The sequence below is a fragment of the Eleutherodactylus coqui genome, chromosome 5 (assembly GCF_035609145.1).
Source record: "Eleutherodactylus coqui strain aEleCoq1 chromosome 5, aEleCoq1.hap1, whole genome shotgun sequence".
Classification (NCBI taxonomy): Eukaryota; Metazoa; Chordata; class Amphibia; order Anura; family Eleutherodactylidae; genus Eleutherodactylus; species Eleutherodactylus coqui.
In genome coordinates, this window is record NC_089841.1 from 43878456 (window position 1) to 43906042 (window position 27587).

Below are 27587 nucleotides of genomic sequence, written 5' to 3' on the forward strand. Positions count from 1 at the left end.
GCGATTATTGCTGGGACGACAATCATTCCGTTTAAAGCAACCCCTTAGGAGTCACATTCTGAGCCCTTGTGAAGTAATCTAATCTGGCCTCGCAGTGTGTGTAGATCAGGCTGCCATATTTTATATATAACTAATGCCACCATACACTACAAGCAAATAACACCGTCATACAGTGACAATAACGAATGGCTGCAAAATCCCCAAACTCTGATTTATAGCCGCATCATTGCCAGCAGATTGTTATCTATAAACGGGGGCACTCGTGTACCATGCAGTGATATAATCCGTAGTGGGCAGTAAAGTGGTATATGGGTACCTCTGTTACATCGGTGGAAATGATGTATTATTGTCATTTTGTTTCATTCATGTAAATAGAGGCAACATTCTGAACTGATAACGTAAAACAAATATACTATAACATTTACTAGGGCTCTTTAAATCCACCTTTTGCTCCACACAGCTAGAGTAAAATGATGAAATTCTGGCTGCCTGCAGTCACCACTAGAGGGAGCTGTGTGAATACAAATGTTTATTGCTCCCTTGTGGCAGCTACTGTTAGAAAAGCTGCAAATATTAAAGGGTGAAAGGAAGGGGGAAGGTGAGAATTTCACATTGCAAAGATTATTACATGTGGATGCCCTGCCAGAACCCCTCCTTGTCCCCATACTGATGAGTTCTGTAATAACCAATTATCTCTCTCTTTACATTGCAGCTATGGAAAGAGCAGAAACCACAGGAGCAGGGGATCATCTCATCTCTGTCCATGGAACCCGCTGATATTGTTGCACTCATTTGACAGCTGATTATTTTTTTTATGCATCTTATTGCTGAATCGTCACTAAGTGGTGAAACTGGAAACCAAATAATGTCCTCAGTGCCACCGACTAAGTGTAATCCACCTTAATGCAAGCAGCGATCTGATTGGTTGCTATGGGCAACACCTCCAGTTTGTGTCTGCACTGGTGGTCATACCCAAGGCCCGTTGTAATGTAGTATCACATACCTCTGCAGAATCCATCTTTATTTCTCATTTTCCCCCGCCTCCTTCCTTGGTGTATTTTTCAGGCTGTGTTGTTTGACCTTTTTGTCTTTCTGTATGGATGACCTCTATTTATATACATGCACATATGTAACAGGATCTTTTCACATCTAGGTCTTGGCCATGTTGCTGTGACTTATCTGTCCCAAAGCCACCCAATGGACCCCACTGCTTTACAGTGGGGTCCGTGAGGGATCCGTGATGGTTTCTGTGCTCCATTCACTTCTACGGGAATGGTGGAGATCAATCCACTCAGCAATCTCCTTCTGTGCTGTACAAGTGATGGTCACGTATGTGCAATGCCAATGCTTTTACATGAGGCAAGCAGGGATGCAGTTCTCAGCATTGCTGTGGTTCTAGCAGTTGGACCCCCAGTGATCAGTCATTCCTTATCCTGTGGATAGGGGATAAAAGGTTGTGGTAGTAAAACCTCTTTAAGAGTCAGTAGGGTTTGTTGGCATCACTAGAATTCATCGCTGAGTTCCTTGTGTACAGGTTTATAATCCACTGCAAAACCACAGATATTGCAATGTATTATTCTGGCCCAGTGCACCAAGTTAAACGCTTTGTTCTGGTTTTTCTGTATGAACATGGACTCAAGTGGTCACACAAAGCTCTATTTGCTGCACAAGAGCTCTTCTCCTCATACTACCCGAATACAATTTTGTTTAGGTACAGTATAACCTCCTCAGGAAGCAAGAGAAGAAGTAACCTTTCAGCTTCTAGATAAAAACATGCAAGGCAGAACTGGTGCAAATGAGATTATGTATGTATTGAGCAGGGCTTGAGGGTCTAAATATAATTATAGATTCAAGATTATTGCTCAATCTCTAAAATGACCTTTAGTCCTAATTCAGGAAGCTGTAATTTAATGTTCATAATTTGGCATCAGGTCCCAGCTTGCTCCAGGATCTGATGACTTGAGCTTACAGCAGCATAGGAACGATCCAGGATCTGATGACCTGAGCTTACAGCAGCATAGGAACGATCCAGGATCTGATGACCTGAGTTTACAGCAGCATAGGAATGATCCAGAAGCTAATGACCTGAGCTTACAGCAGCATAGGAACGATCCAGAATCTAATGACCTGAGCTTACAGCAGTATAGGAACAATCCAGAATCTAGTGACCTGAGTTTACAGCAGCATAGGAACGATCCAGAATCTAATGACCTGAGCTTACAGCAGCATAGGAACGATCCAGAATCTAATGACCTGAGCTTACAGCAGTATAGGAACGATCCAGAATCTAATGACCTGAGCTTACAGCAGCATTGGGGTCTTTAAAGGGTCGTATGACATTAGAAACTACAGCACTTCTCTTATCTATAGCTGGGTCTGGTATTACAATTTGGCCATTTTCAACAGAATGAGGTTGAGCTGCACTACCAGACACAACCATAGACAAAAGTGGCGCTGTTTCTGTGAAAATCTGACCTTGTTTTTTGATCCCAAATAAGTATTTTTGCAGATCATTAACATAACTAAATTGGTGTATCTCCATATAAATCAGAAAAGTCATTACTGGAGTCACTTTAAACCTCAGGTGTCACAGTTCTGCTCTGTCAGGTCGACATTGCCCCTGCGAACCAGAGCCGTGTAGTCTGCTGGTTTTAGTACTCCATTATACCCAAAGCTGAGCTGTCATATCACCATGTATCTTACAACAACGCATCTCCTGATACCAGCGGGACCAGAGCCGCAACGGATTTACCTTTATAAATGGGGTCCAGTGCATAAGGAATAATTTGTAATTCCATTACAGCCCCTTTAAGTAGTAAGTCCCAAAAAAAATGCTGATCCAAATTGGAGCTTCACTCTGTCAGCCTCCTTGACTCCATGAGAAGCAGCAGCCAATCAGCAGCTGGTGTTACTTATGTCTGACTGGGTGCCATCCAGTATACTGATCGCCAATAACACGCCTACTTCATGATGGTTTGGGGTTATCACAACTGCACCTCTAAAGCCGATTGTGTATGTTCCCACTACAGGCCACTAGGTGGTGCCAAGAAACACCGTGTTGCCCATGGTATTAGTATCCAGATGACTTCTGTGAGTACAGATGTAGCAGAGCTGACTGTACTATAAGATTCTTTATACATCATTATAATGCAACACATTCTAGTGATGGCAGGTGTTGCGCCAAATGACAAAGTCCACTCAACATAGACTATTTTGATGAAACGTGTTAAACAAGCAGCTCTACCTAGAGGGCAAATGTGGGAAGCAATTAAGCAATGAAAGGTTACACAATGGGGGAGTTTTTCCCGCACTCATACTGTTTCGTTAAGCATCAGAACTGGAAAAGACCAGGAAAGCGGGGCGATCGCCCCAACGGGGGCGTCATTGGTCATCACTCAGCAAAAAGCAGGATAAAGTATAAGGCCATATTTCAGGGCTGCGATGCGACCATGATCCGTTTTTACGTCTGTAGCTACTGGAGCCATAAATTAGAAAGCGTAGGAGGCGTTTTTTTTTTTTTTGTACTCACGTAAAAATGTATGCAAAGCAGATACAAATCACACATGAAAAGCGCTAAAACACAGTAAAGGCGCACGAAAAACTGGACCGATTAAAGAAACCAAATGCCTGTGTGCATATGACCTTGCTGAATGAAACTATGGTGATCTATCGATTATTAGGGGATCTCTGGGCTTCTGTTTCTGCTCTTGGGAAATCTTCTCACTTCTGTGCTGGATTATCAGACTTTCTGATCTATCAGATGCTGGGTCAAAGGAATTTGACTGTATAGAATTTATTTAATCTACATAAAGCTTTAACGATGACCAATGTATTAAAAATCAGAGATATCAAGTAAAGTAGTAAAACATGTTTTCTTTAAAGGGGTCGTAAGGGTCGAAGAAATACCTTATTATGGGGGTCCTTGTTCAGGACCCTCAACTATTACCCAGTGTGGAGAGTGGCCACAAAAAGTCTCTCTGGAGGACCTGCTTGTCCTGTATTACACAGATAATACATTGATATGAATGGACACTGTGTAATACTTCATTTCCCCTGTGGGGGAGCTGCAGGGAAACTAACACTTACTGCTTATGCTACCATAGATTATAGCTGATCGCTGGAGGGTCACCATATGATCAGCTTATTATAGGGGACCTTCCAAGCAGAAATAAATTATCCGAAATGGACCACCCCTATAAAGTTTCTAGAAAACACTCTATGGTCATTTTGTCTCAATCTTTGTATTTACATATGGAAAATTTGTATTTTTGTACCCAATGTCATCACCAATAAGTCATTTGATCACCACCCGACAACAAGTCTGGATTTTTGGAAATGTAGACTCTTCTGAAATACCTCCAAGACTGTGGCGGCCATTTTGTAACACAGAAGGAAATTTTTATAACCTGACGGAATAACATAATTTGAGCTACGGAAAGAATCTAATGAACCGTATAAGCTGGAGCACCGTAAAAACCACGCACGGGCACGGAATGTTCCGGATTTCTTCCGCAGAGACTTCGATTTCTACCACAACCAAACTCCACGTAGGGAATATTTTTGGTATGTTCCGTTTTTTTTGTCGTGTAGTTGATCTGGTATCAGCTCGGAGATACGGCTGAGGACGTCTTTTAATAAACTGAACTCTTCAGGATGAACTGGAAATAGTCAATTACCAATGAATCACATATCTAAATATATATATATATATATACACTTGGTAAACTGGAATTGAATCGTCAAGAGTTGATTTGTCAGGCAGGGTCATGTGACCCTCCGCATATACTCCTCCTATCAATGCACTTTTTGTAAAAGAATCTATGATTTCTGGATATGTAATAGACTTTTCAGATCTTTCCTAATTCTTTGCCCTGTCTGTATAAACTCAAATTGTGCGCCTTATATAATGTATTAAAAGAGAGAGAGATATATTTACTTGTTTGTGTATCGTGAGCGTTAACATAATGTCATCATGGGAAAATTTAACGGGTTGTCCAGTTGTAAACTATTGATGGTCTGTCCTCAAGACCAGTCATCAATAGTAGATTGGCAGAGGTCCGTCACATAGGACCTGAACTGATCAGCTGTTTGCTAGCGCCATGTACTGAGTCGGTTTCAGCAGAAAGCAGACAGCTCTATTCTTACTGCAGTGGCCAGCCTTGGTATTGCAGGCATTGCAATGAATGGGAACTTGGCCTGCAATACTAAGCCTGGCCAATACAGTAATACCGGAGTTGTCTGCTTCCTGGAGAAATTAGCTCAGTGGATGAACTTGTTGACTTTGACGATCAGCTGCTCGGCGTGGGCCCTGAGAAACTGACCCCACCGATATACTATTGATGCCTAAGGATAGGCCATAAATAGTTTACAACCAGACAACCCCTTTAAGAAGGTTCAGACCCCATCTGAGCAGTTCAGGGGACTTAAATGATAAAGTTCTGTCGCCCTGAACCCCTCAACTTCATCCAAAATAATGAAGCAACAATTCAAATAGTCTTCATTAAAAAAAAATCTGCTACTGTTTTGGGTTTACAGCTCCTAGACAGATTTATCTGTCTCCATAGTAACAGGCAACAAACAAACCCTGTGTAGTCAGAGCCTGCAGTTATACTTCCTTCTACCTGTTCTCTACTTGTTCCTAACATATCTGGTAGAGAAGAGAGTATGACTGCAGGATCAGACTACACAAAATTTATTTGTAGTCTGTTACCATGGAGACGCATAGATCTGCATCAGAGCTGTAGACACAAAATGGTAGACTATTTTTGTGAAGACTGTTTGTAAAGGTTGCCTTATTTTTCATAGTAGATGCATTAAAGCCCGAGATGGAGCCTGGAGTTCAGCATAAGGGGAAGCAAAGCAGCCTGAGTGCCCCCCCATCCCAGATAATACAGGCTTACAACTGCCGAGATGCATTGTAATCACCATGGCAGTTTCTAGGGAATTTGGCCAATAGGTCAAACATCAATCACAGTCATCAGGACCCATATAATTATACTGTGAATAACCAAAACCAACATTACCAGGAGTGACACTATATAAAGGCCAAACTATACCGAAACACTGTGATCACATATTACCACCACATAGTGACTAATACCACCGATATTACCAACAATGCAATATAGGAGGGCCAAATTATACCCCAGATCATGACCACATAATGTGACCATAGTGTTATTCAAAAAGCAGTCCACAAAGACATATTACCGGAATATAGAGACCATATAGCGGTACATACTAGACAGATACTCTGCAGACTATAGAGGTGATTACAGTACAGTTTCCTCCAGTGATCACAAGTGATGTCCCCTCTGATTGGGGTCATTCACTTTCCCTTTTCTTCTACATCCGGCCCAGACTGACATGATGACTTCATCTGGTCACAACTTGTTTCTACGCAATCAGACACACAGACATCTTTGACTGCTCGACTGTTCAGCCACCTGCCTTTGCTGCTAAAGTCTCTCCCCCTCACTCCTCCTCCCTTTGCCGGTTGATCGCGGCAATAGAAGTTCCCATAAAAGCCAATGGGAGCCGTCGGCAAAGGGAGGGGCTCTTGCCATGCTAATTTCCCTCCCCTCTCTCTCCAGTCTATGGGAGCTTCCAGCAAGGGGAGGGACTTCAGCAACGCAAGCTGCTGCTAAACTCCCTCCCCTCCTCTTTTCTGACGGCTCTCATAGGCTCCGTAAGAGCCATGGAATGTGCACCGTTTGCGCTGTCTTTTCTAGCTGGCCGATTTTATACGCCGAAAAACCGCTGATCTAAATGGATGAATTGGAATACAATGTTTCAGCTGGTAAATATGACAAAAACACGGCCCTCTGTAGAATCCCTAAGCCATCAGTCCCTCGAAGAGCAGCATTTCCAAATCAGAGATGGAGACGTGACGCTCGGCCTCCTTCAGAGCTCTTTCTTACAAGCGTATATCGGCTGTTGTTTTCACGGACGACCGATATATGCTACGTTGGGAGGGATAAAACTGGTGAACAGGCGTTCAAATCAAACGTTTGTGCACCCATTCAGACGGCACGGGTCCCAGTGCATATACGCCGAGACTACCATGACGTCGCCCCTTTCCCCTCCCTCCCCCTCGCAGGCTCACCTCTGCTCTCCTCCCCGCTCGTTCTTTCCAATGGGAGGGGGCAGAGCTAAGCGCCGTCCCGTCCCGCCTCTTCCCATTGATGGCTATGGACAGGGGGCAGGGAGAGGGCGGGAGCTTAGCTCCACCCACGTACCACCCCTTGCCCGCAGCCAGCAATGTAAGGAGGCGGGATGGTCTGTTCTTAGCTCCGCCCCCTCATTGCAAAGAACAAGCGGGGAGGAGAGCAGAGGGAAGGAGCCCATGCAGCGGCCAATGTATTCCGGCCCAAAAGATAGTTCCAGGACCATCTTTTGGGCCCGACGTAAAAACGCCCGGCACTATATTGGCCTGGCCAGGCACTTTTATGTCTCAGGAATACGGCCATGTGATCTGATGCATTGGAATCCAATGCATCAAATCACAGTGTATATCAGCCGGCGGTGAAAACGGCCGGCCGATATACGCTCATGGGAAAGAGCCCAAACTCTGAGACACTTCTGATGAGCCTTTTAACATTCAGCATCGGTGATTTTAGACTATTTGTAATTCTCACGAGCTGCTCCGTCCTCTCTCATTAGTTTTCACTAATTTTGAAGCCATGTATTAGCCATATGTCACGGCATTGTGCTAAAGACATTTTTTGCACTTTTTTGCACCACAATTTAGTACAGTTCCAAATCTATAGATGTATTAAAAGAGTTATGATTTCTTAAAAGTGGGGAGGAAAAAACAAAAATAAAAAAAGAAAGGGCTGCTTCCTTAAGGGGTTAATTATATCAAACCATTATGGCGCAATGTGATCACCGCGGTTACAAGAGGAAACATAAGAGACATTCCCATAAGTACAGGTCCGCCTCCTATCAGAGATGTCAGTAGAATAAATAGACATAGCAGATAGTCCGTAATGATGAAAGGCTTCTAGTCATCTTGCGACCGAAGAAGACAAGACGACCAGAAGAAAACAGTAAACGGACCGCTTGTAACAGCTGAGTATCCTCATATTCTCTCATAATCTCTATTCAAACCTTTTGGTTGTAGAGTTATCACATATCCAATATGCTTCCCGATGTAATAATAACCTTAGAATATCACCACTCGTCACATACTGCATACATCAGAACTGGAACAGACGAAGCAAGCCGGGCGATCGGCACTGCAGCAGCTGTGATAACAAATAGACGTAGATACCATATTGTAAGGGATGGCGTAATATTCCTATAATTTGGCATCGAGATGACCTGATAGATATTGGAGCATCACATATTCTGGATTAGATGGTGATATATTGATTGTTAGGGTGTCTCTCATCTGTTTCTGTGCTGGATTATCAAACTGTATCACCTATCAAATGCCATATTTAAAAAATGTCACTGCATAGAGCTGTATTTAATTTGCATACAGCTTTAGGGCTTATTCAGACGGGCGTATATCGGTTGGGTTTTCAGGCCTGAACGATATACGCTGCCCCTTTCTGCAAGGGCAGGAGGTAGGCCGGGAGCTAGTGCACTGAGCTCCCGCCCCCTCTCTGCCCCTCTCCGCCACTCGTCACTGTTTGCAATGGGAGGGCCAGGATGGGGGCGGAGCTAAGTTCTGCCCCCATCCTACTGCAAACAGCGGCGAGGGGTGGGAACTCAGTGCACTAGCTCCCGGCCCGGCCCGCTTCCTCCACTTGTAGAGAGGGGCAGCGTATATCGGCCGAGAGTGAAAACCCGACTGATATATGCCCGTCTGAATAAGTGCTTAAAGAGGTTTTCCAGGCATCACCCGCTGTCAGTGCCAGATACCCTGGGACTGGAGTGGAAGCCGGCGCTCCAACCCCTTTGTAGCGTCCAGCGCTCTTAATTGCAGATGCAGCAATGGGACCCCCACCTGCAATTACAAGCACAGTTCCTATTGATTTCAACAAGAGCTGCACCTGTAATTGTGAGCATCGGCCCCTACACAGGGGGCAGAGCAGCGGCTTCCGCTCCAACCTTGGTGTATCACAGCACTGACAGCTGCCACAGCCTGAAAAACCCGTTTAACTACAAGCAATGCAGTCAGGCATAACAAGCAAAATAGAAAAGATTATTTCCTTAAAAGGGTTGTTAGGGTTAGAGAAAAGCACTATTAAAGAGGGGGGGGGGGGGTCCCTTGTTCAGGACCCTCATCTATTAACCTGAGTAGGGAGCAGCTACAAACAGCATCTCTATCTTTTTATCTTTGGAGGACCTGCCTGTCCCATATTATGCAGATAATACATTGATATGAATAAACTCTGAGTAATACTTAATTTTGCCTGTAGGGGAGCTGCAGGGAAGCTGAATACTTACTGCCAGAGTCTACCATAGACTGCAGCTGATCGCTGGGGGTCACTGTGTGATTAGCTTAGTATTGAGGATCCTTTCTAGTTGTTGTATTTGTTGAATTATCTGCTACCTTTACTGGGCAATAGCATGTCTTTTTTATGGAAATGATGGGGTATCAGAAGCAACAAATTGGCACGATGTATCATAGATTGGTATTTACTAATATGATCACATATAGGAGTCCACATGGACATTCAATTAACCCCTTAGTAACCACCAATACCTCTTCTTAGGGCTCTTACCCACTTGCGTTTTTTTTAACACTGCGATATTGCTGCGTTTTTTTAAACACGATTGTCCATGGGGCTGTCTATTGTTAAAAACACATCGCAGAAAAAAATCACAAAGCACAAACTTGTGGTGCGTTTTTAACATTAGAAAGTCTCATTGACAACCGTGTTAAAAAACGCTGCGGTGTCGCAGCGTTAAAGAAACGCAGGTGGGTAAGAGCGCTTAGGGTGATAACTAATGGGCTTTAAAGCTGCACATACATCTTTTTAAGGCGGAGGCTTGGCTGATTACTGACTGCCAGGCTCCTGCTCTAACAGCTAGGAATAGAGAAACCTCAGATCCTGGTAGTTTAACGCCTTACATGTTATTGTAGAGTACAATAAATATACAGTATACAGGAATCTCCTGAGCTCCCCCTAGTGGTGGCTGCAGGTAGTAGAATGTTATCATGTAACTATGACTATACAGGAGATTACTGTATACTGTGTTACTATAGAGTACAATGTATATACAGTAATCTCCTGAGCTCCCCCTAGTGGTGGCTGCAGGTAGTAGAATGTTATCATGTAACTCTAATACTACACAGGGGATTTGGACCTCTGTATTAGTAAGATGGAGTCAGCACAAAATATTGTACATATAAATGACTGAATGATAACAGGTGGAAATTCCCTTTACCGTGAATAGTGCGGGAAGTGATGGTGACACAATGGTTGTCGCTGTAGGAATATTTGGCAATATTTGGGAATTGCAGCACAAACAGAAAGTTCTGTATCCGACCGTCTGTTTATACTCCGGTTAATGAATTACAAGCAGTCTACTAAAGCCATGTAGAGAACCCCTTCTTGGTATTTTTCTGCAGGGTCTCCCAGTGGCCATGGCAGCAGTACTTCATCTGTTGGGGCTGACGCTTATTTCATGTGTGTTGTATGTGTCCGGACATGTAAGGTGAGTTGTGTGTTCCATTATTAGAAGGTAATCATCTCACAGCTAAATAGTAATTTTTTGTGTGTCACTCAATCACATGACCGATCTCTGGCCATTCGAGCAGGTGGTATATGACAGTGAATATGGTATGTAGTGATAGTCATTGTCAATGAATGATAGCGCCCCCTGTCTCTTGATGGCGGACACTGAATCAGTTGGAGTTGCTGGTGCTTGTCGGATGATCAGATGCTCCTCTCTACTGGTGGTCTGTCGGGGGTCCTGAGCCCGGTCACCTTGTGTGCCCTCACACATACACTGGTCCCAAGACCTCCTAACAGTCTGGTCAGACGCTCCTCTCTACTGGTGGTCTGTCGGGGGTCCTGAGCCCGGTCATCTTGTGTGCCCTCACACATCCACTGGTCCCAACACCCCCTAACAGTCTGGTCAGACGCTCCTCTTTACTGGTGGTCTGTCGGGGTCCTGAGCCCGGTCATCTCTGTGCCCTCACACACCCACTGGTCCCAACACCCCCTAACAGTCTGGTCAGAACGGCCGGTGGGGGACAATTCATCGATACGACCATCCAGCTTCTCACACCCCAATAATGCGCCCCTCTCAGACTCTGGTAACGGGGTGAAATCTCTTCTCTCCATCGTAGAGGCGTCTAGTGGTCAACAAGGTCTACACAAGCGGAAGAAGAGGTCACTACACACAAGGAGCCTCCGAGAGCCTCTTATAGGCCAAGGGGGAACCACTTTTAGGGCCTCCGGTGACAAGACCGTTCATCTAATCACCACAACTCTCATCATTTGTATATCTGCCTGAGATGGAACCGCAGGACGAGATCTGCAGCAAAATAACAACTTCTCTTAGGGGATTGATGCATTTTAACAAACAGTGAATATAGAATTAGAAATGGTATATAGAGTTATATAGTATACAGTTACAAGAAGGAAAGTAAGTGAACCCTATGTAATTCCTCGGATTTCTGCCTTAGTTACTAATAAGATGCGGTCTGCTTGTATCTAAGTCACAATTATAGACAAACACGATGTAACTAATAACACAGACAGCTGCATTGTTCATGTCTTTGTTTGAACACATTGAGTAACACCCACAGAGCAGGGAGAAAAAGTAAGTGAACTCTCGAATTTAACCCCATAGTGACTCAGCCTGCTTTTCCAATAAGGCTGAACAATTTTTGGGGAATTTCCATCTCCATTTTTCAAAAAACATAACACATTTTATTTCTGTTCATATGGCCATACGAGGGCATGATGTTTGTGTGGCGAGCTGCAGGTTTATTTGCACCATTTCTGGGGGACATATAATGTGCTGCATAACCTGTATTATGTGTTTTTTTTCCTCTCTGTCCTAAAAAAAACAACATTTTACCATTGTTTTTGGATGCTTTTTATGGCATTAATCAAACAGCAAGTTTCCAATTTGGCACAAAAAAAATAACTTTTTGGAATATTTTTTCTTCCATGGTTTGACTCAATGTTCCATAACTTTTTCCCATGGACGGAGCTCTGTGGGGGCTTGTTTTTTGCACGACAAGCTGTAGTTTTTATGTACCATTTTGGGGTACATATGGCTTTTTAAAAACAAAATGATTAAACAAAGAGTGGACAGTGTGCAAAAAGGTTATTTTATTACAATTTTTAATGCTGTTTCTTATTTTTTTTAAATCTTTTCCTTTACATTCATATTCTTATAAGAGACTTGAAGCTGTAAAGCTATGATTGCTCTGATAATATACTACAGCACTTCCGTACTGCAATGTATTATTGCTAATAATAGCAATCATAGGTCACGGCCATTGTCTGACGTCCGGTTGCCATGGCAATCCATCGGCACTCGACAATCACATAGCAGATGGCCGATGACATCACAGAGGGAGCGCCTTCCCTCTGTGAACCTTTTACATGCTGCGATCAACATTGATCACAGCACGCAAAAGGTTATTAGCAGTGATCAGTGTTTTCTCTGATCCCCACTGTTACAGCGGAAGGCCAGCTGTCAGTCAAAGCCGACTCCTGCTGTGGGCTAAGCTTCTAAGCTTGTGACATCCACAGGATGTAGGTTTGTTCTGGAGAGGGAACTGCTTCCCAACCAGGACGTAAGTTTCATACTGGGAATGGAAGGGGTTAATAACTTGTAGAACCCTTTTAGCAGCAATCACCTCCCCCAAATGGTCATTGGTTGTAATAAGTATGGAAGACTCGGTGATGAGGACTGTTATTGTCTGTTATTTGTCAGGCCCAGAGAAGTCAATGATCCGGCTCCAGTCGATTGTCAGCTGAGCAGCTGGGGCACATGGACCGAATGTGACCCATGTACGGGAAGGAAGGTAAAGTCCTGTATAATATAAGAAAAACGAACTGCTTTAGTCCGGGGTTTTTTGCACTAGGTCCCAACGCCTCCTTTTCACTGAGGAGTGACGGGTCAAACTCCCTTTGGCTTCTTATGTGACAAAGAGAGGGCAAATGCGCAGTACGTCACCATCCTGAGTTGCCGATGGGTCACCATGCCTAGTGAAGGCTCTCAGGGCTTCTATGCATGGATGCCTATTAAGCCATGCCTATGGCCTGTGGCAGGGCTCAATAGGCAACATTAAAAATAACTATGCACTGCAATACTGAAGTATTGCGCTATATAGCACAAGGCATCACAAATTTAAGTGCCTTAGGGGGTATTTACACTGGAAATGTAAAAGTTCTGTCTGATTGCAAAATGGACAGAACTCATACAGAAAAGAACCATTCATATGAATGGGCTAATTCACATCAGCGAGTTTTCTCTCGGAACGATAGTCTAAGTTTAAAAAAATCGCTGTATGTCTTATTTTTGTGTAATTCTTCTTCAGGAATCGCCTACTATTTTCTATGTGAGCATGGAAAAAAAATGCATCGCTCTCGCATGGCACGCAATTTACATGTGAGTGTGATGCATTTTTTAAGCATTTTACTATTGGGACCATGTGATTTTTTTCACGCACATGAAAAACGGATGAAAATGGATGAAAATACACCCAGGAAAAATTGTTGTGAAATCACAGGTGAAATGGTTAGTTTTTCACTGACCTCCATCGCACTCGCCCATGTAAATACAGCCTAGAGGAGACTGAAAAAAATATATGGAGAAAAGAGTGTAATCACCTTTTTTTAAACAATAATGAAAAATGTATTAAAAGTTGAAAATCTCCTTTCCAAAATTTCCAATGAATAAACCTTAAGGGTTTGTTCACACGGCATATTTCGTAAGCGCCAGAATATGCTTACAATATTCTACCCATTGATTCGTAATGGGATACCGTGTCGCTTTCTTGACGATGTGGTTTTTTTCTGACATGCATTTTAAATAAGCACGGCGTAAAAAAAGTGATGTTCCTTTTTTTTTCCGTTTTCCGAGCCAGTTTTTGCCAAAGAAATCAGTGGAAATTCAAAATATGCATCAAATGCAAAAATCATGCCTAAAAACAGAGAGTGTTTGTGTGGTTTACTTTCGGCTCCATCAAATATGTAGTGTAAAAATATCCTAACAATGAAAAAAAAACATGTTTGGTAGCGCCATTTTCAAAAAGATCCGAGCGATTAAAATATTGCATTTTTTGTATTGCACAGTAAATGGAGTAAAAAAATACAGAATGCCAGAATTACCCTTTTTTGTTAAGCCCGCTCCCCCAAAAAATTGAATAAAAAGTGATCACAAAAATGTATTTACTGTAAAATAGCTTTTTCTGTGACTACAGCTCGTCCCGCAAAAATGGGCTGCATCAGAAGAGGTCTAGGGGCGCATGATGAGAACATTGTTCTTCCTCTTTACAAATCACTGGTCAGACCACACAGGGAATATTGAGGACAGTTTTGGGCAGCGGTATTAACCCTTTCCAATCCACTGTCTGATGTCTGAAGACATTCTGATTGAAGGCTGTACAGCTCCAATGTCAGAAGACGTCCGGCAGGGTATTCTTAGTGTAAATCACTGGCTGCTCTGTTGTCAGGGGCCTCTCCAGCATGTCACATACCACAGTACTGGCTCTAGCCAGCAGGTGGCACCATTGTATAATGGCAGAAAGAGAAAGCCCCCCTAGGAAACCCTGAATTCAAAATTGGATTGCAAAGGGTTAAAGAAGGACATATCAGAGCTTGAGCGGGTTCAAAGGCGGGCAACAAAATTAATGAAAGGAATGGGCGGACTACAATACCCAGAGAGGTTATAAAAATTGCTGTTATTTAGTTTAGAAAAAAGACGGCTGAGGGGTGACCTAATAACTACCGTATATACCAGCGTATAAGGCGACGGGGCGTATAAGACGACCCCCCCAACTGTCACCTTATACGCCGGTATACAGTGGAGAAAAAAAAATAAATTCATTACTCACCTCCCACGGCGTTCTGTCGCGCTCCGGCAGGATGTCGCTCGCTCCGGCAGGCTGTCACTCGCTCCTCGTCCCCGGCGCAGCATAGCTTTATGAATGCGGGGCTTGAAATCCCCGCTTCCAGAAAGCTAATACACACGCCAGCAGCCATGACATCATTGAATGGCTGTGATTGGCTAAAGCACACGTGGCTTCAGCCAATCACACTATTCAATGACATCATTGAATGGGTGTGATTGCTAACACGTGCGCCTTCAGCCAATCACAGCCATTCAATGATGTCATTGAATAGTGTGATTGGCTGAAGCCACGTGTGCTTTAGCCAATCACAGCCATTCAATGCTGTCATGGCTGCCGGCGTGTGTATTAGCTTTCTGGAAGCGGGGATTTCAAGCCCCGCATTCAGAAAGCTATGCTGCGCCGGGGACGAGGAGCGAGCGACAGCCTGCTGGAGCGAGCGACATCCTGCCGGAGCGTGACAGAACGCCGTGGGAGGTGAGTAATAAATTTATTTTTTTTACACTTTTTTTTTTTTTGTATTACCGGCGCATAAGACGACCCCCGACTGCAGAGCAGATTTTTCGGGGTTCAAAAGTCGTCTTATACGCCGGTATATACGGTATCTATAATATATCAGGGGACAATACAGAGATCTCTCCCGTCATCTGTTTATACCCAGGACTGTGACTGTAACAAGGGGGCGTCATCTACATCTAGAGGAAAGAGGGTTTCTACACTGACATAGAAGGGGGTTCTTTACTGTAAGAGCAGTGAGACTGTGGAACTCTTTGCATGAGGATGTTTGAACTCACCAAAAGAATACAAAAAGGGCCTGGAAAGCTTTCTTGAGCGATACAATATTATATGTTATAGTCACTGATTACTTCAGAAGGGCCAGTGATCCAGGAAATCTGATTGCCATATTGGAGCCAGGAAGGATTTTTTTCCCCTTAAAGGAGGAAAATTGACTTCTACCTCATTGTTTAGGTTTTTATTTACCTTTTCCTGGATCAACATGGGAGAAATAGGCTGAACTGGATGGACAGATGTCATTTTTCAAGCTAATTTACAAGTATTGCAAGCGCCAATACACAAAATACCCAACACATATTTGAACCATTGAGTGGCCCCGATAGTGTTCTCAATAGTAAGTGTCCCCCTTAGTAGCCCCAATAGCAATAGTGACCCCCTTAGTCGCCCCAGTAGTAATAATGACTTCAATAGGTGCCCCAGAAGTAATAGTGACCTCATAGTTGCCCCAGTAGTATTAGTGACCCAGTTAGTTTAGTTGCGCCAGTAGTAATAGTGGCCCTATAAGTAATAGTGGCCCACTTTTCATAGTGACCCCTGTAGTGGCCTCAGAAGTATTAATGACTCAGTTTGTGGTGCCAGTAGTAATAGTGGCCCCAGAAGTAATAGTGTAACCCTTTGTGGTCACAGTGTTAATAGTGACCCCTATAGTGGCTGCAGTAGTATTATCACTAGAGATGAGCGAACGTACTCGTCCGAGCTTGATGCTCGGGCGAATATTAGGGTGTTCGGGATGCTAGTTACTCGTAACGAGTACCACGCGATGTTCGGGTTACTTTCACTTTCATCTCTGAGACGTTAGCGCGCTTTTCTGGCCAATTGAAAGACAGGGAAGGCATTACAACTTCCCCCTGTGATGTTCCAGCCCTATACCACCCCCCTGCAGTGAGTGGCTGGGGCGATCAGATGTCACCCGAGTATAAAAGTCGGCCCCTCCCGCGGCTCGCCTCAGATGCGTTGTGAGATAGCTGAGGGACAGTGCTATAGTGTTGGAGCTGCTGTAGGGAGAGCGTTAGGAGTTAGTGTAGGCTTCAAGAACCCCAACGGTCCTTCTTAGGGCCACATCTAACAGTGTGCAGTACTGTGGAGGCTGCTTTTTGCAGTGGTGCACATTTTTTTTTTCCAAATCGGCCGTGCAGAGCATTGCGCCCTGCAGTAATACTACAGGGGCAGAAGTGGTGGTTAGGCAGGGAGAGTGTTAGGAGTTAGTGTAGGCTTCAAGAACCCCAACGGTCCTTCTTAGGGCCACATCTAACCGTGTGCAGTACTGTGGAGGCTGCTGTTAGCAGTGTTGCACTTTTTTTTTTTTTCCCAAATCGGCCGTGCAGAGCATTGTGCCCTGCAGTAATACTCCAGGGACAGAACTGTGTAGGCAGGGCCAGAAGACATATTTTATTGATTGAATATAGGCAGTGAGCCTTTCCTTTAAAAAAAAAGGGCAACTATTCTATTTGGCCTGCCTCTGACAGTCCTCAGCGTTCTGGGTACGTGTGTGCTGGGTGGAGAACGTAAAAAAAATCATACGCAGCCAGCTAAGTTTAACAGCAGTCTTGCGCCAATTTATTTCCTGGCTGGGAAATCACCGCTATGCTGCAGTTAATAACTGTGCAACACTGCAGTTCTGTGACACACTGCAGGGCCACAACACATTTATTATTGATTGAATATACGCAGTGGGCCTTTCCTTTAAAAAAAATGGCAACTATTCTATTTGGCCTGCCTCTGACAGTCCTCAGCGTTCTGGGTACGTGTGTGCTGGGTGGAGAACGTAACAAAAATCATACGCAGCCAGCTAAGTTTAACAGCAGGCTTGCGCCAATTTATTTCCTGGCTGGGAAATCACCGCTCTGCTGTAGTTAATATAACTGTGCAACACTGCAGTTCTGTGACACACTGCAGGGCCACACAACACATTTATTATTGATTGAATATAGGCAGTGGGCCTTTCCTTTAAAAAAAAAGGGCAAAAATTCTATTTGGCCTGTAGGCTTGCGCCAATTTATTTCCTGGCTGGGAAATCAAATCAATCACTGGTAATACAGCATGCTGAGGGGTAGGGGTAGGCCTAGAGGACGTGGACGCGGCCGAGGACGCGTAGGCCCAAGTGACGGTGTGGGCACAGGCCGAACTCCTGATCCAGGTGTATCGCAGCCGACTGCTGCGCGATTAGGAGAGAGGCACGTTTCTGGCGTCCCCACATTCATCGCACAATTAATGGGTCCACGCGGGAGACCTTTATTAGAAAATGAGCAGTGTGAGCAGGTCCTGTCGTGGATGGCAGAAAGTGCTTTGAGCAACCTATCGTCCACCCACAGTTCTGCGCCGTCCACTGCTGCAAATCCGAATCCTCTGTCTGCTGCTCCTCCTTCCTCCCAGCCTCCTCACTCCACTACAATGACACATGCTCAGGAGCGGGAAGACTCCCAGGAACTGTTCTCGGGCCCCTGCTCAGATTGGGCAGCAGTGGTTCCTCTCCCACCAGAGGAGTTTATCGTCACTGATGCCCAACCATTGGAAAGTTCCCGGGGTCCGGGGGATGAGGCAGGGGACTTCCGGCAACTGTCTCAAGACCTTTCAGTGGGTGAGGAGGACGATGACGATGAGACACAGTTGTCTATCGGTCAGGTAGTAGTAAGGGCAGTAAGTCCGAGGGAGGAGCGCACAGAGGATTCGGAGGAAGAGCAGCAGGACGATGAGGTGACTGACCCCACCTGGTTTGCAACGCCTACTTAGGACAGGTCTTCAGAGGGGGAGGCAAGGGCAGCAGCAGGGCAGGTTGCAAGAGGCAGTGCGGTGTCCAGGGGTAGAGGCAGGGCCAGACCGAATAATCCACCAACTGTTTCCCAAAGCGCACCCTCGCGCCATGCCACCCTGCAGAGGCCAAGGTGCTCTAAGGTCTGGCAGTTTTTCACAGAGACGCCTGACGACCGACGAACAGTGGTGTGCAACCTTTGTCGTGCCAAGATCAGCCGGGGAGCCACCACCAACAGCCTCACCACCACCAGCATGCGCAGACATATGATGGCCAAGCACCCCACAAGGTGGGACGAAGGCCGTTCACCGCCTCCGGTTTGCACCGCTGCCTCTCCCCCTGTGCCCCAACCTGCCACTGAGATCCAACCCCCCTCTCAGGACACAGGCACTACCGTCTCCTGGCCTGCACCCACACCCTCACCTCTGCTGTCCTCGGCCCCATCCACCAATGTCTCGCACCGCACCATCCAGCCGTCGCTAGCGCAAGTGTTTGAGCGCAAGCGCAAGTACGCCGCCACGCACCCGCACGCTCAAGCGTTAACCGTCCACATAGCCAAATTTATCAGCCTTGAGATGCTGCCGTATAGGGTTGTGGAAACTGAGTCCTTCAAAAGTATGATGGCGGCGGCGGCCCCGTGCTACTCAGTTCCCAGTCGCCACTACTTTTCCCGATGTGCCATCCCAGCCCTGCACGACCACGTCTCCCGCAACATTGTACGCGCCCTCACCAACGCGGTTACTGCCAAGGTCCACTTAACAACGGACACGTGGACAAGCACACGCGGGCAGGGCCACTACATCTCCCTGATGGCACATTGGGTGAATTTAGTGGAGGCTGGGACAGAGTCAGAGCCTGGGACCGCTCATGTCCTACCCACCCCCAGAATTGCCGGCCCCAGCTCGGTGGTGGTATCTTCGGCGGTGTATGCTTCCTCCACTAAAGCACCCTCCTCCTCCGCAACCTCTGTCTCGCAATCTAGATGTGTCAGCAGCAGCAGGATGTCGCCAGCAGTCGGTGTCGCGCGGCATGGCAGCACAGCGGTGGGCCAGCGTCAGCAGGCCGTGCTGAAACTACTCAGCTTAGGAGATAAGAGGCACACGGCCCACGAACTGCTGCGGGGTCTAACAGAGCAGACCGACCGTTGGCTTGCGCCGCTGAGCCTCCAACCAGGCATGGTCGTGTGTGACAACGGGCGTAACCTGGTGGGGCTCTGCAGCTCGGCAGCCTCACGCACGTGCCATGCCTGGCCCACGTCTTTAATTTGGTGGTTCAGCGCTTTCTGAAAAGCTACCCCCGCTTGTCAGACCTGCTCGTAAAGGTGCGCCGGCTCTGCGCACATTTCCGCAAGTCCCACACGGATGCTGCCACCCTGCGCACCCTGCAACATCGGTTTAATCTGCCAGTGCACCGACTGCTGTGCGACGTGCCCACACGGTGGAACTCTACGCTTCACATGTTGGCCAGGCTCTATGAGCAGCGTAGAGCTATAGTGGAATACCAACTCCAACATGGGCGGCGCAGTGGGAGTCAGCCTCCTCAATTATTTTCAGAAGAGTGGGCCTGGTTGGCAGACATCTGCCAGGTCCTTGGAAACTTTGAGGAGTCTACCCAGGTGGTGAGCGGCGATGCTGCAATCATTAGCGTCACCATTCCTCTGCTATGCCTCTTGAGAAGTTCCCTGCAAAGCATAAAGGCAGACGCTTTGCGCTCGGAAACAGAGGCGGGGGAAGACAGTATGTCGCTGGATAGTCAGAGCACCCTCCTGTCTATATCTCAGCGCGTTGAGGAGGAGGAGGAGCATGAGGAGGATGAGGAGCAGGGGGAAGAGACAGCTTGGCCCACTGCTGACGGTACCCATGCTGCTTGCCTGTCATCCTTTCAGCGCGTATGGCCTGAGGAGGAGGAGGAGGAGGAGGAGGAGGAGGAGGAGGATCCTGAAAGTGATCTTCCTAGTGAAGACAGCCATGTGTTGCGTACAGGTACCCTGGCACACATGGCTGACTTCATGTTAGGATGCCTTTCTCGTGACCCTCACGTTGCACGCATTCTGGCCACTACGGATTACTGGGTGTACACACTGCTCGACCCACGGTATAAGGAGAACCTTTCCACTCTCATTCCCGAAGAGGAAAGGGGTTCGAGAGCGTTGCTATACCACAGGACCCTGGCGGACAAGCTGATGGTAAAATTCCCATCCGACAGCGCTAGTGGCAGAAGGCGCAATTCCGAGGGCCAGGTAGCAGGGGAGGTGCGGAGATCGAGCAGCATGTACAGCACAGGCAGTGCAACACTCTTTAAGGCCCTGGACAGCTTTATGGTCCCCACCAAGACTGTGTCACCGGTCCCCAGTCAAGGCTGAGTCGGTGGGAGCACTGTAAAAGGATGGTGAGGGAGTACGTAGCCAATCGCACGACCGTCCTCCGTGACGCCTCTGCCACCTACAACTACTGGGTGTCGAAGCTGGACGCGTGGCCTGAACTCGCGCTGTATGCCCTGGAGGTGCTTGCTTGTCCTGCGGCTAGTGTCTTGTCAGAGAGGGTGTTTAGTGCGGCTGGGGGAATCATCACAGATAAGCGTACCCGCCTGTCAACCGACAGTGCCGACAGGCTAACACTCATCAAGATGAACAAAGCCTGGATTTCCCCAGACTTCTCTTCTCCACCAGCAGACAGCAGCGATACCTAAGCAATAGGTAGGCTGCACCCGCGGATGGAAGCATCGTTCTGTATCCCCATCAAAAACGGGGACCTTTTCGCTTCATCAATCTGTGTATAATATTCCTCCTCCTCCTCCTGCTCCTCCTCCTGAAACCTCACATAATCACGCCGAACGGGCAATTTTTCTTAGGGCCACAAGGCTCACTCATATAATTTTTCTAAACAATTTTTATACGTTTCAATGCTCTTAAAAGCGTTGAAACTTTAACTTGAACCAATTTTTCATTAAACTGGGCTGCCTCCAGGCCTAGTTACCACTTAAGCCACATTAACCAAAGCGATTAATGGGTTTCACCTGCCATCTTGGTTGGGCATGGCCAATTTTTTCTGAGGTACATTAGTACTGTTGGTACACCAATTTTTTTGGGCCCTCACCTACAGTGTAATCATAGTAATTTCTATGTTCTTCGCCTGCACTCATGGTACAGAAAGGTGTGTGGGGTTGGCCTACACTTTAGCTACATAAATGTAACTGGGGCCTTGTCTATACTGCAGCTACTGAAATGTGAAAGAGACTGTTATCTCCCTAAACTGCTGCAATGGGAATGTTACTGGGGCCTGTCTTGAGTGCTACTATTACTGAAATGGAACTAAGACTGCGCTCCCCCTATACTGCTGCTAGTGATATGTTAGTGGGGCCTGTCCCTAATGCTACCGCTGAAATGTTAATAATTCTGGGCTCTGCCTATACCGCTGCTAATGGTATGTCACTGGGGTGTGGAAACAGAGGCTTCACAAAGACATGATGGCGGCGAGGCCATTTCCCACAAACGCTGTTACTGTTAAGGTGCATATAACCACGGACACGTGTAGAGGACACATAGTGCCTCCAAAACATCCCCCTCCTCCTCCAACAATGAAAACATTCTTGGCAAAAGCTTTGCATTGGTCCGTCTGGTGGCAGTCCAAGAATTTCACCTTTAACGACACAACAAGAGAGCACCACCACCATCCCCCCGCCACGGCCCACTTAATCCTGGCCACATTCCGAAAACCAACTACATAAAACCGCGCTACCAGGTCCGCAGTCACCACCACATTACCACCAACGAGGTTACTGTTAAGGTACATATTACCAGTCTGACTGGGGCATGCAGTGTGGGCCGAAGCCCACCTGTATTGTATCTGACGTTAGCTCTGCTGAGTAGGGCACTGCAATGGGATATATTTATGTACCGCCGGTGGGTTCCAGGGAGCCACCCATGCTGTGGGTCCACACGGAGTTATAACTGCAACTGTCCACTTGTAAAGAACCCCAGTCTGACTGGGGCATGCAGTGTGGGCCGAAGCCCACCTGCATTAACCACGACATTACCTCAGCTGTGATGGGCAATGCAATGGGATATTTTTATGTACCGCCGGTAGCTTCCTGGCACTCACCCATGCTGTGGGTCCACAGGGAGTTGTTACTACATCTGTCCACTTGTAAAGAACCCCAGTCTGACTGGGGCATGCAGTGTGGGCCGAAGCCCACCTGTATTGTATCTGACGTTAGCTCTGCTGAGTAGGGCACTGCAATGGGATATATTTATGTACCGCCGGTGGCTTCCTGGCACCCACCCATGCTGTGGGTCCACAGGGAGTTGTTACTACATCTGTCCACTTGTAAAGAACCCCAGTCTGACTGGGGCATGCAGTGTGGGCCGAAGCCCACCTGTATTAAGCACGACATTACCTGAGCTGTGATGGGCAATGCAATGGGATATTTTTATGTACCGCCGGTGGGTTCCAGGGAGCCACTCATGCTGTGGGTGCACACGGAATTCCCATTGCGGAGTTGGACCTGGCTGTGACTATTTATAAAAAAACGCGGTCTGTCTGGGGCATGCAGACACCTTGACAGAATGAATAGTGTGTGGCACATAGGTTCCCCATTGCTATGCCCACGTGTGCAGCTCCAGATGGAGGTGGCACAGGATTGGATTTCTCATTGCTTCTGTACAGCATTGTGGACTATCGCCCTGCCCCTTTTATGGGGGGGTCGCTGCCTAGCCATGCCAACCCTCTGCAGTGTGTGCCTGCTTTTCCTCTGGCAGACGCACTTATAATTAGACATGAGGGTGGCGTGGCATGAGGGCAGCTGAAGGCTGGGCAGGGACAATTTGGTGTACGCTGTGGACACTGTCGTGCGCGGGGGGGGGGGGCAGCATGTAACCCAGGAGAAGTGGCAGCGGAGTGTCATGCAGGCAGTGATTGTGCTTTGTTGGAGGTAGTGTGGTGCTTAGCTAAAGTATGCCATGCTAATGAGGGCTTTTCAGAAGTAAAAGTTGTTGGGGGGGGGGCCCCACTCTTGCCGGTATTGTGGCTTAATAGTGGGACCTGTGAACTTGAGATGCAGCCCAACATGTAGCCCCTCGCCTGCCCTATCCGTTGCTGTGTCGTTCCCATCACTTTCTTGAATTGCCCAGATTTTCACACATGAAAACCTTAGTGAGCATCGGCGAAATACAAAAATGCTCGGGTCGCCCATTGACTTCAATGGGGTTCGTTACTCGAAACGAACCCTCGAGCATCGCGAAAAGTTCGTCTCGAGTAACGAGCACCCGAGCATTTTGGTGCTTGCTCATCTCTAATTATCACCCATGGTGGTGGTTCTAATAGTAATAGTGCCCCTGTCAGTGGTCCCAGTTTTATTGGCAACCCTGTTAGTGGCGCCAGTAGTAATTGTAGTCCGACAAGCAAGTGTTCCCCTTTGCGGTCTCAGTTTTAATAATGACACCTATAGTGGCCCCCATAGTAGTAGCACCCTTGTTGGTGGTTCCAGTAGTAATAGTGCTCAGATAATCTCATGGCAGGGGTGCACTTGGGTAGAGAGACCTTTGGGCCCCTAAGATGGCAACTACTACCTCTGCACCCCCTATAGCTGCACAACTGTCCACCCAATATATACTTGGTTACATCATTGAACAGCAATGGCAGTTATCACAAAATTCTTTTGAAGTTAGCAATATCTCAAACTTGTCCTAAGGAAACTCTGGAGGCATACGCCAACCATCCATGTCTTAGGTGGTTGAAAACACTACAACCGAACCTCCACAAGACTTGTAATAAAATGTCTTCTCTCTTCTCTAGTATCGTTCTCGGAGCATCGTGAAGTTTGGCCAGTTTGGTGGCGCTCGCTGTCTCAGCTCCTTAGGAGAAGTTCAACGCTGCATGACAGACAAGCCCTGTGAGGAGAAGATCGACTGTGGAAATGACTTTGAGTGTGAGACAGGTAATGCTGGGGGTACTTGTTCTTCTAATAGAGTGATCTCCAGCCCTACAACTCCTATCATGCCCTGAGCACCACGAGTAGCAGCCAGGTGTTCTAATACATCTTAGTAACAGAAACCAGATATCAGGAACCAAGGAGTTTGAGAACCAACCCCTATAGTAGGTTCTAAATACCCTTTAACACCTTCTTACATCATGCTGTACATTTACAGTACAGACAGAAGAACTTCCCATGCAGGGTGGGGAAGGTATTAATAATGGAGCTGTGCAAATGTTCTCAGCAGCAGGTGGTGGGTCTAAATAACTCCAATTATAGATGTTTAACGACTTTGATGCTGTGGATGACAACAACCAGGGCATCTAAGTGGTTAGACAGAGGGACGGGGTTCCTTCTCTCACTCCATTGACCTCTCATGTCTGTGAGACAAGCACATAGACTGCAGTACAGAAAAATTGTAATGCATTATGGAATCAGTCAAAGGATCACAAGTTCAAGACTATTAGTAGGACAAAAAGCATATACATATATATCTATATATATATATATAAAGACGAAAGCCCTCACTGACTCACTCACTGACTGACTCACTGACTGACTGACTGACTCGCCTAAAGTTCTCCAACTTCCCGAAGTCGTAGAAACATGAATTTTGGCACAAGCATAGATTATCTCCAAAATAGGAAAAGTAATTGGGTCCCAACTCGATTATTCAATTTTAGCGCAAAAGGATTAGCGTCAAAATTTAACGTACATAATCTAAATCTCTCACTTTCCGGTGTCATAGAAACTTAAAATTTGGCATGAGCATTGAATATGTCATTAATAGGAAAAGTTAATGGGTCCCAACTCGATTATTCAATTCTATGCACAAAAGAATTAGCGTCCACATTTTACGTACAGAATCTAATTCTCTCACTTCCCAGTGTCATAGAAACTCGAAATTTGGCAGGAGCATTGATTATGTCATAAATAGGAAAAGCTAATGGGTCCCAACTCGATTGTTTAATTCTATGCGCAAAAGAATTAGCGTCCAAATTTTACGTACGGGATGTATTTTTCTCACTTTCCGGTGTCATAGAAACGTGAAATTTGGCACGAGCATTGATTATGTCATAAATAGGAAAAGCTAATGAGTCCCAACTCGATTATTCAATTCTATGCGCAAAAGAATTAGCGTCCAAATTTTACATACATAATCTAAATCTCTCACTTCCCAAAGTCATAGAAACATGAAATTTGCCATAAGCATTGTATATGTCATAAATAGGAAAAGTTAATGGGTCCCAACTCAATTCAATTCTAGCGCAAAAGAACTAGCGTCCAAATTTTACGTACGGAATCTAATTCTCTCACTTCTTGGTGTCATAGAAACATGAAATTTGAAACGGGCATTGATTGTCATAAATTGGAAAAGTTAATGGGTCCCACCTCGATTGTTCAATTCTAAGCACAAAAGAATTAGCGTCCACATACGTACAAAATCTAATTCTCTCACTTCCCGATGTCATAGAAACTTGGTATTTGGCACGAGCATTGATTATGTCATAAATAGGAAAATTTAATGGGTCCCAACTTGATTATTCAATTCTAAGTGCAAAAGAATTAGCGTCCAAATTTTACGTATGGAATCTAATTCTCTTACTTCCTGATGTCATTTTATATAAAGGAAACGTCGCATGGTTACCTCCACGTGGTGTTTCCTGGGTAACGCAGAGAACTATGCAAAATGGTGAACATATGTTTTTCCGGTATCTCTAAAGTAACCACGACTTCATAAGATTTTCCATGTAAACACCAGTACCAAATTAACTCGGGCGAAGCCGGGTATATCAGCTAGTACACACACACACTCCTCTTTTTTTTACCCTAGGCTAGATGCTAATGGCCATATGTTCAGAACATGTGCTTTCCATGTAATTTTATAGACAGCATAGGGCCCCACTAGAGCCTATGAGGCTTGGTACATGGTTGCTTTTTCATACAGACCCATTGTCCATGTGAAAAGAATCATGGGATGTCCTATTCCTGACATGCAATGCCCCCGAATGTACACCATCTGTGTGTATCGAACAGCACATGAAAGTGTTATAAGCATACCTCCCAACAAGGACATTTTTGCATTTCATTTTAAAAGAATTTAGAACTCATTTGGAAATTGATGGCAGCAACACATCTCACAAAAGTTGTGGCAGGGGTAATAAAATGGCTGGAAATATAAGTTGTACTAATGAAAAACAGCTGGAGGGTCAATTTTCTACTAAGTCACCTGACTGTGTATAAAAAAGTGATTCAGAGTCTATCAGAAGCAAAGATGGTCAGAGGTTCAACAGTCTTCGAAAAACTGAGTCTAAAAATTGTGGAACAATTTCAGAAAAAAGGTGCCTGAAAATAAAATCGTGAAGACTTTGAATATCCCACCATCTATGGCACATAATAATATCAAAGTAGTCAGATATTCTCAAGAAATTCACGTGCGCAAGGGACAAGGCAGACGATCAATATTGGATGCTGGAGATCTATGGCCCTCAGGCAGCACTGCATGAAAAACAGGCATGATTCTGTAATGTAAGTCATTGTGTGGGCTCAGGAATACTTCCAGAAATCACTGTCTGTGAATACAGTTTGCCATGCAATCCATAAGTGCAAGTTATAGCTGTATCATGCAAAGAAGAAGTTATGTACCAACACAATCCAGAAATGCCAGCACCTTCTCTGGGCCAAAGCTCATTTAAAATGGACTGAGGCGCATGGAAAAAACTGTTCTGTAGTCAGATGAATCCAAATTGGAAATTCGCCGTGTCCTGCGGACTCAAGAGGAGAGGAAACATCCAGCTTGTTATCAGCGAATAGTTGAAAAGCCTGCGCCTCTGATGGTATGGGGTGGCATTATGCCTATGGCATGTGCAGCTTCCACATCTCAAAAGGCCCTATCAATGCTGAGCAATATATTCAGGTTAGAACAACATATGTTCCATCCAGACAAAGCCTCTTTCAGAGAAGTGCCACACTCCACCTGCTAGATAACTAAGAGACTGTGTATAAAGAGACTGAGACTTGTTTCTGCAAGGGCTGACAAGCTGAGATAGCATTGCCAAAGTACTGAAACTGTGTTGCAGC

At 45.8% G+C, this 27587-nt stretch overlaps 2 protein-coding genes across 3 annotated transcripts in view; both read left to right on the top strand.

The window, feature by feature from the left end:
- Positions 1 to 4931, top strand: part of DAB2 (DAB adaptor protein 2) — a 111662-nt gene extending 106731 nt beyond the window's left edge. For both annotated transcript variants that reach the window (XM_066602393.1, XM_066602394.1), the window contains one exon: positions 713 to 4931. The gene's annotated coding sequence lies outside the window, so the exon portion shown is untranslated. The remainder of the gene's footprint in view (positions 1 to 712) is intronic.
- A 3033-nt stretch (positions 4932 to 7964) lies between these two features.
- The window catches only part of C9 (complement C9), a 51199-nt gene continuing 31576 nt past the window's right edge, over positions 7965 to 27587 (top strand). Inside the window, exons 1-4 of the mRNA XM_066602395.1 lie at positions 7965 to 8069; positions 10526 to 10611; positions 12853 to 12943; positions 24329 to 24470. Coding sequence (XP_066458492.1) covers positions 10541 to 10611; positions 12853 to 12943; positions 24329 to 24470 — 304 coding nt within the window. The 5' untranslated portion in view covers positions 7965 to 8069; positions 10526 to 10540. The remainder of the gene's footprint in view (positions 8070 to 10525; positions 10612 to 12852; positions 12944 to 24328; positions 24471 to 27587) is intronic.